This window comes from Diabrotica undecimpunctata, chromosome 11 (assembly GCF_040954645.1).
Source record: "Diabrotica undecimpunctata isolate CICGRU chromosome 11, icDiaUnde3, whole genome shotgun sequence".
In the NCBI taxonomy this organism is placed as follows: Eukaryota; Metazoa; Arthropoda; class Insecta; order Coleoptera; family Chrysomelidae; genus Diabrotica; species Diabrotica undecimpunctata.
In genome coordinates this window covers 27,075,292-27,092,433 of record NC_092813.1, presented here as the reverse complement: position 1 = coordinate 27,092,433, position 17,142 = coordinate 27,075,292, and the positions used below count along the sequence as shown (strand labels likewise).

Sequence of the window (17,142 nt, the reverse complement as noted above, 5' to 3'; positions counted from 1 at the left end):
ATACAAAATATTGCCCTCTAACTCCCGCTTAATTTTTCAAATACATTCCACGTAACATTTTTCCACAGTATGTTTTCTCAATGTACTCTCGTCCGGTAAGGATTTATTAAGATATTTTTCGAAAAAGCATTTAAAACTAGGGTTATTAACTTTATATAGAGGAATGTTGGATGCAATCATCCATCATCTGGAATAAATCAAATTTAAATGCGTCTTCCTCCTTTTTTTTGAACTGCTTAAACTATCCCGCCGAGATATTTGGGCTAACTTAGAGGAATTTAATTTTTCCAAAAAATTGTGGGGTTCCACAATGCTGGTCAATAAAGTACTTTTTTCTATTTGAAATCTGAGAATTTAAAAAAAAATAATTCTTTTTCTTCTTCTTTTGGCATCATAACCCTGGATGGGTCTTTGCCTGTCTGGCTATGTCCTTCCATTCAGATCTCTCTTGTGCCCTTCTTCTCCATTGTCTTATGTTCATTGTTTTCAGGTCGTCTTCCACGTCATCCAACCATCTCGTTCTGGGCCTTCCTTTTTTCGCCTTCCTATGGGCTTCCATTGTAACATTTTCTTTGTTGTTTTTGCATCGTTTTGTCTCTGCACATGTCCCAGCCATCACAGTCTTTGACTTTTCACAAATCTTACAATGTCATAACCTTCATTTAACTCATTAACCTCGTCGTTTCTCCTGATTCTCCATGTGCCATCTTCCTCTTGTACTTTCCTCAGTATTTTTCTCTCGAATGTCCTGAGTTGGGCTTCATCTTTTTTCGTCATTACCCAAGTTTCACATCCATAGGTTACTACGGGTCTAATCAGTGTTCTGTAGATAGTCATTTTGGTTCTTTTGTCTAATAATTTCTATGTCATTAATCTTTTATTAGCATAGTATGTACGATTCCCGCTGGAAATACGTGCATTAATTTCGCTACTTACGGAGTTCTTCTGATTGATTTCTGTGCCGAGATATGTAAAGGCATCCACTCGTTCGATAGTATAGTTGTCTATTGTCATTGTCAGTTATTCTTTTGACTGTCATATACTTCGTTTTTGCTTCGTTTATTTTGAGACCTCTTTTTCTTGCTTTAGGATCAATTTGTTTGAACACTTCCATTAGTCGTGGCTTATTCCTACTAATGATTGCTACATCGTCTACATATGCAGTAATTTTTCTGATTTGGTGTTTATATGGCCGGTTATATTGGTTTTTCTGATGACTGTCTCAAGAACTACCACTACACGACCATATTCCTAAAAAATAAACTAACAAGACTTCGAAAAAAGATACAATCCTCAGTTACCGGTTCATCCTCGGATATTGAAAGCGATAACTGCCTTCCCCACGTTGTAAAATAAAATGGATAATACATTCATGTTACAGTGGAATCTTATTGGTTATTTTAATAATTTAGAATCCGTTAATCTACTTATAAACGAACTTTCTCCTCTTATAATATGTTTACAGGAAACCCACCATAAAACTAATAACTTGAATATAAAAAATTATTCCCATTTCCTTAAAAATCGAGACGCAACATATGCTAGTGGAGGTGTTGGTATTTTTGTAAAAAATCACATTCAGACCAAAGAAATTAAGCTACATACTAATCTAGAAGCTGTAACTGTATTAGTGTCATACAATATCAACTGCAAAAACATCAATATTTGCAATATTTATATACCTCATCCTAATGAAACCACACTAAAAGATCTCCAGTATCTAATTAACCAAATTTCTAATCCCAAATTAATAGTAGGTGATATAAATTGTCACAATATCGCGTGGGGTAGCAACAAAACAGATAAAAATGGTCGATTGCTCATGGATATTATAGATGCCCAAAATTTAATACTCATGAATACTGGTAAGCCTACATATTTCAGTTCTCAGAATGGTACTTCCACCGGCATAGATATATCTCTATGTGAGCCCTTATTATCAACCTCCTTCGTTTGGAATAGTCTAGATTATCTTTATAATAGTGATCATTATCCTACAATATTGCAAACCACTATAACCGGCACACCAAACACCCCTATCTATCAAAAATGGAAAGTAGATTCCGCCGATTGGGAACTATATCAACATCTTGTAAGAAATTACATCTTGGACTATACTCCAGAAGAAAATATAGATACTATTTTAACATACAATATTTTAATGATATCATTATAAAAACTGCTAATATATCCATAGGAAAAACCAAATTATGTAATAGAAAACTGGTTCCATGGTGGAACCAAGAGATGCCAGAGAACCAAGCTGCTATGAAAGCTAGCAAGAATGCATTAAATATTCTAAAAAAAACATAAAACTTCTGAGAATCTTTTTAATTTTAAAAGTTTGAGAGGTAAAACTAAATATCTGATTAAAAAAAGTAAAAAAGAAACCTGGATGCGATATGTTTCATCGATTAATTCATCAACTCCGATGCCAGTTATATGGAACAAGGTACGCACACTAAACGGAGAACATAATCCAACTCAAATTAGTACCTTGCTTAATGGTAATAATTTAATAACATCTAAACAAGAAATCTGTAATACACTGGCAAATGTATATAAAACAAATTCTAGCAATACAAATTTTAACCCTGAATTTTTAAATTTTAAATGTGAGAATGAAAAAGACAATATCAGAATAATAGACAATAATGATCAATTAAATTTGCCTATCACATACCAAGAGTTTGAAGAGGCTTTGCAAAAATCAAAAAATACTTTTCCAGGCCCTGATGATATTCCAATTATTTTTATAAAAAACCTCCCACTCTCAGGTAAACTAATCCTTCTAGATATATTTAATTAGATTTTCATTAAAAAAACCTTTCCTATAATCTGGTGTCAATTTATAATCATCCCCATTTTAAAACAATATCAACTAGAAACTGACCCCTCTTCTTACCGACCAATTTCTCTTACGAATAATATTTGTAAATTACTTGAAAAAATCTTAAATAATAGATTAGTTTGGTTTCTAGAGAAAAGCCAGCTACTGACCTAGATCCAAAATGGATTTAGAAAGGAAAGATCGACAAATGACAATCTAATATCTTTCGTAAATGATATATGTGAATCGTTTAGAAACAATCAACAAGTTATTTCCATATTTTTCGATATAAAAAAAGCCTTTGATACTGCATGGCGACATCGCATTCTGAAAATAATGGTTAGCTGCGGCATACAAGGAAACTTTCTAGCCTGTGTTAAAAATTTTATGAGTAACAGAACATTTCAAGTTCGTGTTAATGGCATCAATTCAAAGACTGAGCACTTACAAAATGGAATTCCACAAGGTTCCACTCTAAGCCCTACACTTTTCTTTTTAGCTATTAATAATATTGCACAAGAAATAGAGTAACCATTAAAAGCAAATTTGTATGCTGACGATCTAATAGTTTACACTAGAAGTTGTAATATCTCTCTCGCGACAAAAATCCTTCAGGCATTTCTTCACAAACTGGAAATATGGTCCCACAAAAGTGATTTTACGTTTTCAAGTGAAAAGACCTATTTTATTATATTTAGTAAAAATAAAACCAATAGCAAACCTACCCTACTTCTAAATGATATTAACATAAAACAAGTAGATTCAACAGACTTTCTAGGATTGTGATCGACAGTCATTTCAAATGGACAGACTTTATTAAAAAATTAGCCTTATCCTGTTAGCCAAAAATAAACCTCCTTAAAATACTTTCTAACAGAAATTGGGGTGCTGATACAGTTACTCTGCTATATTTATATAAATCACTCATCCGTAGTAAATTAGATTACGGTGCAATGTGCTATTCTACTGCTAGTAAAAAACATCTTAAAGTCTTAGACGTTATCCAAAGTGCATCTTTGAGACGTGCTGGGTGCCTTCCGTACTAGACCGGTGGCAAGTCTTCAATCTGCACTAAATGGACCACTTTTGTTTATAAGAAGACAATATACCACACTAAGATATGCTGCTAAACTATATAGCAATATTAACAACCCTAATACCTACTCCTACATACAAATAACACCACTCACAAAAGTAACAGACAATCAAGATATTTAACCTTTAAAGAACTTGTAATGAATTGTGGATATAATACCAATTTGTTGACATACTCGCTGTCTACATACCCAACTGAACCCCCCTGGACAATTAATACTCCTACTATTAATACATCTCTAGTAACTTACCCAAAGAATACCACAAATCTTACCCTCGTTCGTACATTATGTAAAGAAATTCTATCAAAATATGACAATTATGTTAAGATTTTCACTGACGCATCAAAAACCAAAAATGGCTGTGCTGCAGCCTTTTCAACAGATGATATCGAATATGCTACACGAATACCTACTTTTTGCAGCGTATTTACTGGTGAAACTATTGCAATTTTAAAAGCACTTGAATTTTGTCAAAAATATACAGATACTAATCTTCTGTCATTATCTGTACTCCAAAGCATCAAACAAGTCTATCCAACACGTAAAATCATCCAAAAAATAAAATCTATGCTTCATTACTTACAAAACAAAAATGTAAACATTCACTTCCTCTGGATACCATCACATATAGGTATTTCAGGTAATGAAAAGGTTGACGCCTTAGCGGTTAAAGCCACCTCAAATGAAAGCATCGATATTATCAAACAAATTCAAGTCACAGATATCTACCTTAATATCAAACAATACTGTACAGAAGTTTGGCAGCGATACTGGGATTCAAATAACTCAAATTTTAAAGTAATTAAACCCTCTATCGGTGGCCGGCTCCAACTTCCAGAAAAAAGAAGAGAACAGGTGGTTATAAATCACCTAAGAATTGGTCATACAACATTAACCCATCAACACTTATTAACGAAGCAGCTACCATTAGAATGCTCATACTGTAGATGCCAAAAAACAGTCCAACCCATACTTACAGACTGTCCACTTTACTCATATGAACGAAGCACCAACAACATTTCTGAAGAACCAGGTCAACTTAAAAATATATTAGACTGTAACTTAACCAATACGATCAAATATCTTAAGGACATTAACCTATTTCATAAAATGTAATTTTTCTTTTAGTTGATAAATTTTTATGTTACCTAACCTTATAATATGTACACTACCATATATATTGTAATAAACTTCCGCTAATAACCTTTTATGGTTGATACGGCTTTTTGAAAATAGAAAAAAAAAATTTAAATTTCATGAATGTCATTAGTGTCAAAATGTCATAATTTAGTGAAGTAAACTTGCCTGCGGTTAGACCAATTATAAACAAGCATTACTGCGCGGTAAATTTGAATTACTCCTCCTGGTTAAAAAACAAACCATAGTAGCAAAAGTGTACGTAAATCAGACGGTTTTGATGGTAAACTTTTCAGAATAATTGTTCACGCTGGTTCTTCTAAAAGATTTGTTTCTGAAGCAAGTTTATTGTTTTGTTCTAATTCTAACATATTGATTACCATGGAGAAATAAACAACGACATTTTTACTAAGTGGATAAGGACATAAGTTATTCCCAATTTAGAAGAACCATCGTTGATTGTAACGGATAATGCTTCATATCATAGTATTCTTTTAGAAAAGCAACATACCACTGCTTCAAAGAAAGATGAAATTGTTACCTGGCTGACAACAAATAACATCCAATTTGACCCAAAATTTACAAAACCTGAATTATTACAAGTTGCAAAAATGAATAAAAAAGAAAATGTGTATGTTATTGATGAGTTACTAAGAGAGCATGGTCATGAAGTGTTGAGACTAACTCCTTATCATTGCGAATTCAATGCTATTCAATTAATTTGGACAAATTTCATGTCATGTTACAATAAGCATATTGGTAGGGACGGCTATTCTGATTAGAAATATCTGTTAGAAATATGTGGAAAGAGGCATTTAATCAATATAATGGAGACATTTGGGAAAAATGTGTAAGACATACTCATGAAATTATTCAAAAGTGGTGTGTCCGAGAGCAAAATATAGTTGATATTGATATTCAACCCATCATAATAAATCCTGGAGATAGCTCGGATTCTGAAAGTGAAGGAAATATATAATTTTGATATTTTGTTTTTTTTTCAATTTATTTTAACAATTTAGTCATTTAGTCATATTTGTGGAAATAGGTTGTAACAAAGTAATTGATACATTCTTTAGACTAAAACAATGAAACCTTTTACACATAACTTTTCACACTTTATTTTGGAAACTACAGAGAAGTTCGATACACAAGTAAAAAAAAATTGATAAAAACCAGCTAGTATAAAAAATAAATACTAAGTCTCTAGGTATGCGACATAAGGAAAGTCGAATTATTTTAGCCTAACAGATTGAGCACTAATTTGTAACATCGTTTAAGTTTACTACAAATTAATGTATTTTCGAAATTTTTCTTTTTCCATTGTTTTTATTGTTTTGTTTTGTAAAGTTTAATTAATTTTTTTTGTGTTAGTAACTTAGTTCGAAAAGCATGCACAAGAGTTTTTTATCTTTTAGGGCATTGTCTTATGCTTAAGCTTAAAAATTGAATGTCATATGTATACGATGTAAATATTTAATATTGTATTTTGAATGAAAACTTTTTTCATCCAGTAACTGTGTTCGGCTGTTGGATGCTTTGGTGTATAAATAAATAAATAAATATGAGAATTTAAACTGTTTGATCTTGGGTACATCTTTCTCGACTACAGTATTTCAAATAGAGCATGTCTTCCAATAATCATAATAACGTTGAATATGTAGAAAACTCAAAATTACATTCAAAACCTTAGACAATAATAACGGATTTTAGTTTTTATGGTCTAAGTTCAAAACAATTCTATAATGAGTTGTTAACGTCCAGTACAATAAATAAACAAAAACAATCACTATAAATACGTTTAACGAAATTATTTCCTAATTATTTCATGAATCTAGAAAAGACTTACGTCTGATTTAAACGCTTTGATTTAATTCGTACAACTATGATGTGCAAAGATACGGAGAACGGAGTGTTATATAGTTATGTCTTAAATACACATACTCAGTTTTACTCATAAAAGCTATTTTCAATTACAGAAAATGTTAGCCATATCCTAACAACATTTAAGGTAGGGTTTACTTTTTTTTTATTTCGAATATTATGACAAACCAGAACATTGATTAAGTAGAGGAAATGTTCAGCGTCGAAATATGATGGTTTATTTTCATTTACATTTTCATCAATTTGGGTTTAAATTTTTTTAATTAAATTCATACCCCTTTTGGTGAAGTATGTTAAAGTGGTTATCATCTTACAAAGAAAAACTTTTGATTATTAACCGCACGATTTACCTATACAATTTAAACATTTTTATTTCAATACTATGTTAAGCAATTTTAAGTCTATGCCTTTTGTATTACACATGTTAATGTTTTTACATCTCTTATTTGTGATACATATAATATGTTCAAACAACTTCATCATAGCATGTTAGTAAAAGAAGAATATTAAATACAAAAGATTTACCCATCTGGACAAGAAGCAGGGCACTTCACACAGGCGTGGCCTACAACTCAAGCATGCGCAGGAAAAAGGTAGGCAAAAGTGAGGTCTTTTCTACAGTAGAAAACACCTCACTTGGGGTACTTTTTTCCTGCGCATGCATGAGTAGTAGGCCACGCCTGTGTGAAGCGCCCCACCTCTTGTCGAGATCAGTAAATCTTTTTAACCAGTTTTTGTAACTTATGGATGAATTCTTATCAATTAATGTAAATACCTATGGGAACTCCATCACAAATAGCAGGTATTTGGAGCGATAAACAGCCATATATATATATATCGATGTAATGGTTAGATATTGAAAGGGTCTATGTTAGCAATCCTCAAAAATTGCTTGCAAATCGGTAGAGGTCCCGTCATTTCGGAAGGCATCTAATTTGCATATTATCGCACTGGGCAGAGGTCAAAATTTGAAATTTCTACCTAATCCACGCCTTAACAGTAAATCATTTCAATACTCAGTGGCGCAGCAGTGCATTTGAGAACAAGTTGTGTGTGTGTTAAATATTAGATAATTTTATTTTCAAACAATCTTGCTGAAAATGGGCGGAAAAAAACGTAGCGTTATTAAAGAGCAGGGTCGTCAAATAATATTTAATGTGTATAATTATTTTAAAAATATGAAAAGTAAAATGGACACTCTGCTAATGGTAAAAAATAAGACTGCTGAAGCAACAGGTAAGGAGTTTCAATGCATTTAGTATTAATTTTTGATATTCAAATTCAATGTTTCAACACTTTTTACTTTTAGTTCTCAATGGTACTTATTTGTCAACCTTTTATACTCTGCTCTTGTTCCCCATTTTGCCTAACTTCGCTTCTCTTTTGTATTTTGATTTTTATTTAACATAATTTTTTGTAAAATAATAACCACATTTACTGTAAAATAATTTTGCCAAATTGTCATTATTCCCCTAGTTAGTTTATTTAGTAATAGATCGTCATCATTTTTCATATGTGGAGAAAGAGTTCATAGGCTCTTGTTTTCGTAGAAAGCTCTTATTTATTTTTTTTATTTTCTACTATCGTTTTGAGTTACTTTTCAATGTACTTTTTTGTTTCTTTATGTTGTCTGTTTAAAATTTGAAAAATTATTACTGCAACATACCAATTATTTTGAATTATTATTTACGTCATCATCATCATTATCAATGGCGTTGCAACTCTTCGTGAGTATTTGCCGCGTTTACTATTGCCTTTCATGTTTGTCGGTCCTGTGGCACTATTTCCCATTGTCTCACTCCCATTTTCTCCAGATCTTCTCTTACTGCATCTTACATTTTACTTATACGCTGATTATATTTACGTCGGTATAGGCATTTTTGTACGGACAGTATCCAGAATACTACAAGAGAGCAAACAGTCTCTAGATAATAAAAACAAAGTTGAATTTTCTTCAAAGAGACCTTTACGAAAGTCACCTGTGACAGATTTACCAGAATATCAAATTACAGATATTCGGCGTATAATGCACGATTTTCATAAAACAGAGAATTGTATTGTTACTGCTAATAAATTGAAGAACAAAATTGAGATATATTTGGACATTAAAGTATCAGAAGCCTCGCTGCGAAGAATTCTTCGAAATATGAATTTTCGTAGGAGGAGAGCACAGGACAACAGAAAATTGTTGGTTGAACAGACGGGAATAAGGTCTTGGAGAATCAAATACTTAAGACTTATCAAACATTATAGAAATGAAAACAGACCCATTGTTTACCTCGATGAGACATAATATATACACAGTGGACATACTTTGTCGAAAACTTGGAATTATAATTCTAGTAAAGGGTTACTGATGAACATTTCGAAGGGTCAACGTTTAATAATAGTGCATGCTGGTGGTGAAATGGGATTTATTCCAAACGCGCTTTTAATATTTGTAGTAAATCCGGTGACTACCACTTAGAAATGAATGCCACGAATTACCGCAAATGGCTAAAGATAAAACTAATTCCAAATTTACCCGCTAACTCAATAGTTGTTTGCGATAATACCTCATACCATTCGGTACAAGTGAATCCTGCGCCTAATAGTAATTCCAAAAAAATGATAAATATTATTGATTGGCTGATTAAAAACAATATAACATTTAACCCTCAAAGTTTTAAACCCGAATATTATGCGTTGATTAAGTACCATCAAAATCGTTTCAAAAGGTATGAATTCGATGAACTTTTGCGTGAATATGGTCACACTCCTTTACGGTTACTTCTATACCATCCGGATTTAAATCCGATAGACATTAAAAATAATATCGCACAAAATAACATATCTTTCAAATTGGAAGATGTGAGACACCTGTTGGAAAAACGAGTTTCCGAAATAACCCCAGATGAGTGGAGAAAACGATGTCATCATGCAATTAAAATAGAAGACAGTTATTTAACATCCGAAGTCATCCAGTGTTCTTCGGAAGAAGAAAATTAAATTAGATTTTGTCGTTCTTCTTTGAAACATTCACATTAGGTATATGAATTTTTAAATGATATGTATATAGAGTTAATTTTATATCTTTTATAAGTTTTCATTTACAAATTTAGATGTGCATATATTTTAGAAGGACAGCAATATTGACGGTAGTCTTTATTATATCGCTAATATATATTTACAAGAAACGTCTTAAATCGGGTAGGTCCATGAAATTAGGCATTTCCCAAAGACAGGAATATTTATGTTTACATGACTTTATTATATCACTAAAACGCTTCCAAGAACAGAATTAAATCAGGTAGAAGTTTAGGTACATGTAATTGGGACCGTTCATTAGCATATAATTTTCCTCACTCTTTAATATTTAGGTATTGTATTGGTATTTAATATTTTGGAAAATACGCTTGACAATTAATTGCTATTTTAAAAATCCATTTTGTTAAACTTATCTATATTCAGAACTTAATAATTCTTTTGTACAATAAAAATAGTTTGTTTGTTCCGGAAAAACGTATTACGAAGGTATTATTATTTTTGTCCCATCAAATATCTTACTGATCATCGCCTTTATTCAGTATAGTATGTTTTAGCTGTACCTACTAAATAGTGCGCAACACTGTCGTTTAGTTAAAATTTCAGTAACCAATCACCAACTTCAAAGGCGGTTCTTATACAATTTCGACATGCCTCATAATATGCAAATTAGATGCCTTCCGAAATGACGGTACCTCTATACTAGGAAATATCTTTTTGACTTGAAAATTCTGGTAGGATTGGGATATAATCCTTGGCTTAGAAATTAAATATCATTGTTGTGAATATTTCTACAATGACATCAGTTGTAGGTAGGTATATATTTTGTCACCTAGTAAGAGGACCAATGTTTATTATTTATATATTGATAAATACAGGTATACCTGTAATTTTATCACAAATTTCACACCACACCTTATCCATACCAGCTGACGGTAGAGGCGCAACTTTCGAAAAAGGGGTTGGGGTTGATATAAAATAATTTTTAATATGGTTACAAACACGATGGTGGTGAAATTCAATGTTATGTGGATCCAAGTTGCTGTCTGTGTGTTTAATATTTATATAAAACCCGTAACATAGAATCGGGTACCATTAAAGATATACATATAACCATACATTAGATTATGTATAATGTACCACCAGGTTTTATTATATATATATATATATATATATATATATATATATATATATATATATATATATATATATATATATATATATATATATATTGTGATGATGTATTATTTGTGAATGATTTAATGAGCAATGAGTGTTTTTTAATAATATATATATATATATATATATATATATATATATATATATATATATATATATATATATATATATATATATATATATATGTATATATAGGGTTTTATCGCGGTTCTCAAAGAATTAGTTTGTAAGCACTTTTTGAAATTATCTTTATTATATCTATTATGAAACACACATATATATCTAACATAGCCAATGTAAATTTAAAACAAACTATCTTTAAATTTAAATTCTTATGAAACTAATTAAATTATATAGACAATGTAAATTTTAAACAAACTATCTTTAAATTGGAAATTCTTATGATACTAATTAAATTATATTAACAAGATTGTGTACCTTTCTGTCACTGAATGCCTAAATGAAACTGTTCTCCAAAATAAATATTTTTATCACCACTCAATGTCTTCGTTCTCAGCCTCGGTTATCCTTGTTTTTGTGAAATTACTTTTTCCAATTATCAGCTTCCACCAATTTAAAATATTTTTCTTCTTAACAGCATTTATATTTATTCTTCTTTTTAATATACCAATATCCAATCACCAAAGAGAATTCTTTACTTTTCTATCGAGAATTTTATTGACATTTAGGCTTTTCAGATCAGAATAGAAACTTATATGTAAAGTAAACACCCCAAATCAATAAATTACACTATTTCAAATCCGTAACTATATGTAAACTAAACATCTTAAATTAATAAATAACCCCACTTCTACATTTGTAACCATCACTTAACTGTCACTTTCAGAGTATATTTGGTTGCCTATGCACATGGCTTACTTAAATATATTTACAATATTATAATTATTAAAATAACCAAATACATTGCAACTTAAATACTTTTTAAACTTATTATATGCTAATTTCTTAAGAATACCCTTAGTTTATCAATATCAGTTTTTTTATTAACGCATTGATATTTATTTATGCATACCATTTCTAAGAATTCTCTTTTATTTAATTGGTTTTCGCGTCTTAATATATTAGTTTCTAGAAATCTAATAGGCAGACTAACATCACATAAAAGTGACCTTAGAAATAATAAAAATACGTGTGCATTAATAGATCATGCAATTAATAAAAATCATTCATTTAATTTCAAGAAACTAATATATTAAGACGCGAAAACCAATTAAATAAAAGAGAATTCTTAGAAATGGTATGCATAAATAAATATCAATGCGTTAATAAAAAAACTGATATTGATAAACTAAGCAATATCTATAATTACATTCTGTCTTACGAAAATTAATACTATAATTTTCCAATATTAGATTTTCTGACTATAAATATTAGAATTTCAAAAAATTTAAATATTCATATTTGGCGCCACTTTGTACGTAACCATAATAACAATCAAGAGCTAGTTATCAACAACAAAAAATATAATAAACAGAAATGAGTGTCTTTCTGACATAAATCAAACAATCAATGTCAAAATGAATTTTTACAAAATTAAATTAAATTGGAATATTGTACTTACATAACTGTATAATTTTTAAAATAAGTTAAGTTTTAATGTTTTGCAAATTTGAAAATTTAATGGATTAACCTCATGTTGTAAGTTTTTTTTTTACTAGTTTTATACAATGCTATTTAGTTCTAATTTCGTTGTATTTACTGTTACCATATTTTAGCATATCCTGAAGAAGCAAATAAATTTTGCGAAAGCTTGATTAAAGAACAAAGAGTTTTACTTTCCTGCCCTATTAATGACTGCAACCTCAAAATAAAACTTTATTTTACATAACGTGTCAGTCAATAATACCTAACTACTTTATATATATTATTGTGATATTTAAAGTCTTGGTGCGCCAAGCAATAATTAGCTAATTAATTTTTTTGATTAATTAAAATTATTTAAATGATATGATTATGACTCTATCACAATTTTTAATTCTTTTATCTCAGGGTTAAATTCGTGCTTCAATATCTATGCTATTACATGTGAAAGGTAAGGTCCAGAGAATACCGGAATAATAAAAAACACATATGATCTAACACTATATATTGAAATAAAAATAATGAAATAATTCACACTCAAAAGTTTTCAATAAACAAATCTCATATAAGGATTCTCAAAATTTTGTTCTCCGTACGTGAACAATCAAAATTTATGGTACAAACAATATTAATTGAAATCTTAAAATTCCGAACTATTCTAACTCTCCTAATCAAAATATTTATATCCTTTCTAAATTAAGTGTAAAAATTGTGTTATCAATAAAAGAAAAAACTGCAGAAAACAAAATATCTCTCTCTGATGATGAGTGGTCCAAATCCTTGTTCCTTGTAGACTATATTATCTCCTCTCAACCGCTCCCTATGTAATCAGCAATCTTACACAGATTGTTGCAAGTATATCGTCCTTAATGATCTCCTTCAAAAGCACAAATCATTCAAATTATGATAGCCTTTCTCCTCTCGATAAACTGAATCTCTCGTTGGCCCGAGTGAAAAATGACTCTTGGAATCTCTTTACGATAAACTGAATCTCTCGTTGGCCTGAACAGTGACTCTTGGAATATAAGTAGAGAAATATGACTTACAATATTTTGCTGCTTCAGCTTCTGTCAGCTTCTTTCTTTTTATCCTCTAATTCCCTTTGGTATTCCGAGCACCATGTTTCTATTCCTTTCATTTCTCTGATGATACCTTCCTTTTCTTCCTGCTTCCATTCTGTTTTATCGTCGGTTGCCAACAATTCTTCTGTACCTTCTATTTCCTGTTTTTCTCTGGTCTCCATCTTATTTTCCTGCTTTCTTTTCGAACTCTTCTTCTTTTTCTTCCTTCTCTTTTTCTTTTCTGTTAGATCTTGTTCTTGTACTTTCGGTTTATCCTCTACAGTCATATCGATTTCTTTGCGTTTTTCCTGTGCATTGATCCTTCCAGAATTTGTTTTCCTATCTGTTTGCTTTTCTTCTCCTGTGTTGTCTGGTTCTGCTCTGATTTCCAGTTTATTTTCCGAAAAATTTATGGTGATATCTTTTTTCCTCAATTCATCAATTCCCGCTATCATATCATGATTTAAATCTTCAATCACCACACATTTCATAATATGGAATTTGTTTCCCACTCTTATCTGTACTCCCAAGCCTTCGTTTACTGTCTTCAAATTTTTATTGTTTGCACCCACTAAATCAACCCTAGGAATCTTATACACAAATCTGTCCAAATTTAATTCTTTTACTAGTTTTTTATTGATTAGCGATATCTCCGATCCAGAATCAATCACAATTTTAATCGCTTTATGTTTTATAAATGCATCTAAAAATATTAGATTAGAATTAGAAATTTGTCTGTCGTTTCCTATTGCTACATGATTCATCTCCCTTCTATTTTGTTGTTGGAAGCTCTGGTTATTTCTATCGTCCCTTTGTTCGTTAGTATTCCTATTCGGAGGATTTTGTGCATCTCTATTCCTGTTGTGATTTTCATATGTTCTCTGTGGTGTGTCATTCCTGTTATCGTAATTTTGTTGTCTATTGTAATTATTGTAATTTCTCGGCCTATATTCGTTTGTTGATCTGAGATGTCGGTTTCTCTGGTCATAATTTGATGAATACCTTCTTTCCGGTCCATTATATTGGTCATGTTGTCTTCTATTTCTCATTTCTTTTCTTTTCGCTTCTTTTAATTGAAGGAATTTGCACAAACTATCAATATCTTGATAGTTTCTCAAAATCACGTGATCTTCCAACGTTTCCTCAAAATGTCTGCTGATCATTTCTACCAGCTGTTCGGTAGAATATTTGTATTCTAGATATTTTGAATTGTTATATATCTGCAAAGCATATCTTTCTTCAGATATTCCCATTTTTTCGTGATATTTTCCATTCTGTAGCTCTTGGTTGATTTCTCTCTGTTTATTTTTCCCCCAGAAATAGTTGAGAAATTTATTTTCAAAATCTGTCCAATTTTCAAACTCATCTTCCTTGCTTTCATACCATAACGCTGCTCCTTCTTTCAAATGGTTTCTAATTGTTTCTTTGCAATCGTCAAAATATCTAATATGTTGTAATTTGGTTTTCAAATTTTTAACAAACGGTACTGGGTGTGTTTTCCGAATATCCCCGCCAAATTGTATTTTCGCCTCGCTTGTTCCATGGATGACCATTTCCCTTCTTTCCCCTGAATTTTGTTCCTTTTTGCTTTCCTCCATTTTTCTTTCTATTTCTCGCATGTCTTCTTGTAAAACGTTTTCAAATTTTGTTTCTAATTTTTCTAATTCCTTTTTCTGGACAGTCTTAATATCCTTCATTTTAGTTTCTATTTCTTCTCTCTGCATCTCTAGTTCCTTTCTCTGGCAATTTTGTATCTCCTTCATTGTATTTTGGATATCTTTAATCTCTGTCTCTTGTTTTGCATTCTTTAGGGTTATTTCTTCTATCTGTTGTATCAGTTCTTTCTTTATCCCCTCAACACATCCTTTAATTTCCTGTTCATAGTTTTCCAAACGCTGCTCTATATTCCTGTTATTTAGTTCTATTGCTTGTCTTGTTTCCCGTTGGTTTTCTTCCATTGTTTGTTTTGTTTCTTGTTGATTTCTATCCATTTTATCCATTTTCTTTGATGTTTCATTTTGGTTTTTCTCTATTGTTTGTTTTGTTTCTGCCATTGTTTGTGACTGGAGTTGCATTAGTTGGAATATTTTATCTATTCCTGATAGTTCTTTTCTCTCCTCAACTATTGTCACATTTCCTTCATTATCCGATACTTCTTCCAAAATTGTTTCATCTTCTCTGTTATCCTCCTTCCTTTCCTGCATTTTACTTTGTCTCCTTGTGACAGACATGTTGTTACTTTTTGTTATTGTTTTTGTCCCCGCCAAATGTGAAATTTTACAACACTCTATATGTTTCAGAACACGACAATATTTCTCCCCAAATGTATTAAATTTTCACGACAAATATCAAATATGCAATCAGTAAAATTCAAATAATTCAAAATAAATATCAAATGTACGATTGGTAAAGAAAATAAAATCAAATAATTCAATAGCAGTAAATATCCACTAACTACGATCAATCAATAAATCAAATTTATATTCCCTGGAAAAATTGTCAAAATATTTTCAAATTCAAATTCCCTCAATGTTATATGTTTTTATCTCTGGATCACCTGTACTTATTCCAGATCTCTTTCCCTTCCTTCAAATGTAAAGCTGCGATATTTTCAAGCCCCACGTTTTGGAAGCCAGTTATTGTGATATTTAAAGTCTTGGTGCGCCAAGCAATAATTAGCTAATTAATTTTTTTGATTAATTAAAATTATTTAAATGATATGATTATGACTCTATCACAATTTTTAATTCTTTTATCTCAGGGTTAAATTCGTGCTTCAATATCTATGCTATTACATGTGAAAGGTAAGGTCCAGAGAATACCGGAATAATAAAAAACACATATGATCTAACACTATATATTGAAATAAAAATAATGAAATAATTCACACTCAAAAGTTTTCAATAAACAAATCTCATATAAGGATTCTCAAAATTTTGTTCTCCGTACGTGAACAATCAAAATTTATGGTACAAACAATATTAATTGAAATCTCAAAATTCCGAACTATTCTAACTCTCCTAATCAAAATATTTATATCCTTTCTAAATTAAGTGTAAAAATTGTGTTATCAATAAAAGAAAAAACTGCAGAAAACAAAATATCTCTCTCTGATGATGAGTGGTCCAAATCCTTGTTCCTTGTAGACTATATTATCTCCTCTCAACCGCTCCCTATGTAATCAGCAATCTTACACAGATTGTTGCAAGTATATCGTCCTTAATGATCTCCTTCAAAAGCACAAATCATTCAAATTATGATAGCCTTTCTCCTCTCGATAAACTGAATCTCTCGTTGGCCCGAGTGAAAAATGACTCTTGGAAGATCT

The 17,142-nt window shown here is 30.7% G+C and overlaps 1 protein-coding gene across 1 annotated transcript; it reads left to right on the top strand.

The window, feature by feature from the left end:
* The first annotated feature begins 9,417 nt into the window (after positions 1 to 9,417).
* On the top strand, positions 9,418 to 9,936 carry LOC140452809 (uncharacterized). The gene has a single exon (XM_072547141.1). The coding sequence runs from the start codon at positions 9,418 to 9,420 to the stop codon at positions 9,934 to 9,936; it is 519 nt and encodes a 172-aa protein (XP_072403242.1).
* The last annotated feature ends 7,206 nt before the right edge of the window (positions 9,937 to 17,142 follow it).